Source organism: Poecilia reticulata, linkage group LG2 (assembly GCF_000633615.1).
Source record: "Poecilia reticulata strain Guanapo linkage group LG2, Guppy_female_1.0+MT, whole genome shotgun sequence".
Lineage (NCBI taxonomy): Eukaryota > Metazoa > Chordata > Actinopteri > Cyprinodontiformes > Poeciliidae > Poecilia > Poecilia reticulata.
In genome coordinates, this window is record NC_024332.1 from 26,779,399 (window position 1) to 26,781,464 (window position 2,066).

The 2,066-nt window shown below is 42.1% G+C and overlaps 2 protein-coding genes across 2 annotated transcripts in view; both read left to right on the forward strand.

Moving 5' to 3' along the window:
* Positions 1 to 421, forward strand: part of lipt1 (lipoyltransferase 1) — a 3,981-nt gene extending 3,560 nt beyond the window's left edge. Inside the window, exons 5-6 of the mRNA XM_008398353.2 lie at positions 267 to 334; positions 376 to 421. Of these exons, the coding sequence (XP_008396575.1) occupies positions 267 to 334; positions 376 to 421 (114 nt within the window). The remainder of the gene's footprint in view (positions 1 to 266; positions 335 to 375) is intronic.
* A 1,141-nt stretch (positions 422 to 1,562) lies between these two features.
* eif5b (eukaryotic translation initiation factor 5B) overlaps positions 1,563 to 2,066 on the forward strand; it is a 9,917-nt gene continuing 9,413 nt past the window's right edge. Inside the window, exon 1 of the mRNA XM_017309238.1 lies at positions 1,563 to 1,584. Coding sequence (XP_017164727.1) covers positions 1,563 to 1,584 — 22 coding nt within the window. The remainder of the gene's footprint in view (positions 1,585 to 2,066) is intronic.

The window sequence follows — 2,066 nt, forward strand, 5'->3', positions numbered from 1 at the left end:
CCGGAGGAGCTAAAATGAAGATGTGACACTCTCACGTTGGGTCAAGAAAATTTAACATTAATTCACTCGTTTACTTTAACTGTTTTGTTAACTAATTATGTAAACCAKGATTAYAAACAAAKAATACGTTTACATATTTCTTGACAAAATCCACTGTTAAACCTCACTAAGATTAAGTTTTGAAAAACAGAGTGAGATATCGCCCTATCGTGTTCTCAATATATAATCTTTGTCCAATGTGAGCCGTCGTGTTCGTCGGCCAGTAGACAGCCAAGTTTCAGCTGAAGCACAGCGGCACCATGGGGAAGAAACAGAAGAAATCTGGAGAGGACAGGTAGGGATGACATGTCCTACTGTCCATAAACATCTTTCCAGGGTGGGACCGGCCCGAGAGAACTTCCCCACCGTCTTAAATCCCTGAAACGGGCCCGTTCCCCGCTGTTTGAACCGTTAGCTTATCGGCTAAGTGATGCTAACAGATGCTAACCACGAGTCATTGTAGGTGTGTGAGTCCAGGTGAGTCTGCTTACAGCCTGGAAGTGGGTTAGGATTAATTACACAACCATGAGGACTGTGGTGAACTATCTCGTAGTGGCGTAACCGTGAGCCGGGCTCCAGGCCGCAGTTTGGGGCTTACTGAGCGGTGTTATCCAGCGCGGCTAGCCGCGTTAGCTCCCACACAGTCCTGGCTGTAAACAGCTGCCACCAGCCGCACTTCAGTTTAAAGAGGCGAACAGCTGCTTTTATTGTTACCCAGGTGAGTTTACCGGGAGACCTGTTCACCGGGCGAGAGGTGTGTTTGAACCTTTAGCTGAGRGAAGGAGGACACCTACCGTACACCTGAGTCTGCTGAGACAGGTGTGCTCCGAGTTCAGCCAACACGAACAGTTTCACCTGGAGTCATCAATAAACAAATAGAAGTTATTACAGTATATGTTCCTACATGCAGGCTAGAAGAGAAGACAGATAATCAGGCATGGCGTTACTCTTGAAACCCAGTGGATTATACTGTTGTAACACCTGAACTTTGACCCCCAGTCCCAGAGRAGCTGAAAGGCGGAGGGAATTCAAACCATCTTTAAATCCATCCTAACAGAAAGGATCATCTCTCTGACTGCAGCGGTTCTCAGCAAATAGCCAGACTGATTTAGAGGAGCAGCAAAACCAAAGGAGCTGGATTAGCAGAGCTAGCTGGGTGACAGCTGATGACGTCACCCAGGTCATGTTACTGTGGAGCATCATCTGCTGTCTGGATATCGAGCTGTTGGCAGTCTTCAGTCAGAGGCCTCTGCAGATTCATTGAAGACTGACTGCTACTGGAGCGTTATCTGTGAAGATATGAGTTACAAATTGAAAATTTTCTTTGGGAAAATAACATATTTGAATTGAAGATTAAAAGTTTAAGGCAGAACTCCTTCAGCTCTTTAATCATCATGTTTTATACACTATACATATTCCCAGTTTGGCCTGGTGACACAGTTAAGTTTGCTGGACGATAAATTGTCCCAGAAATTATTCCGATAAACAATATTTTCTAGTAATATGTTGGTAATGAGAYGATAATGCAAGAAAATGTTCTCAAAAGTCAGTAGACTTTAAATTCTGATGAACATTTAATATTGTAACTGGAAGACGTTTTAAATTATAATTTAAAAACGAATTATAAAGTCTCTGGAAACAAAATTGTCCTTAAAAAAAACAAAGYCTAGTTAAGACCAAAGAACCAGGCTGAAGAGTTTCATCATCCAGATTTAGATAGAAAGAGAGAAACAGTAAATGATGCAAAAAKAAATGATTGAACTCATTGTAATTTATCATGTGAATAATTAATTTATTGCTTATTTACAATTGGTTAAACGTTTAGTCATCTTATTTCAGGCAGCAACAGGTTGGACAGGCTGTGTTCCTCTATGATCAGAGAATTAAACCACAGGAGGGTAAACATTATAGAAATGTAAAACTTTTAGTTTTCTAGTTTTTCCAGCTGGATGTTGGTGGTAAAACGTGGCGCTGTTAACAGTTAGCGCTGAGCGCTCCGAACAAAGTGAGGCTGAGTTCAGGGAGCC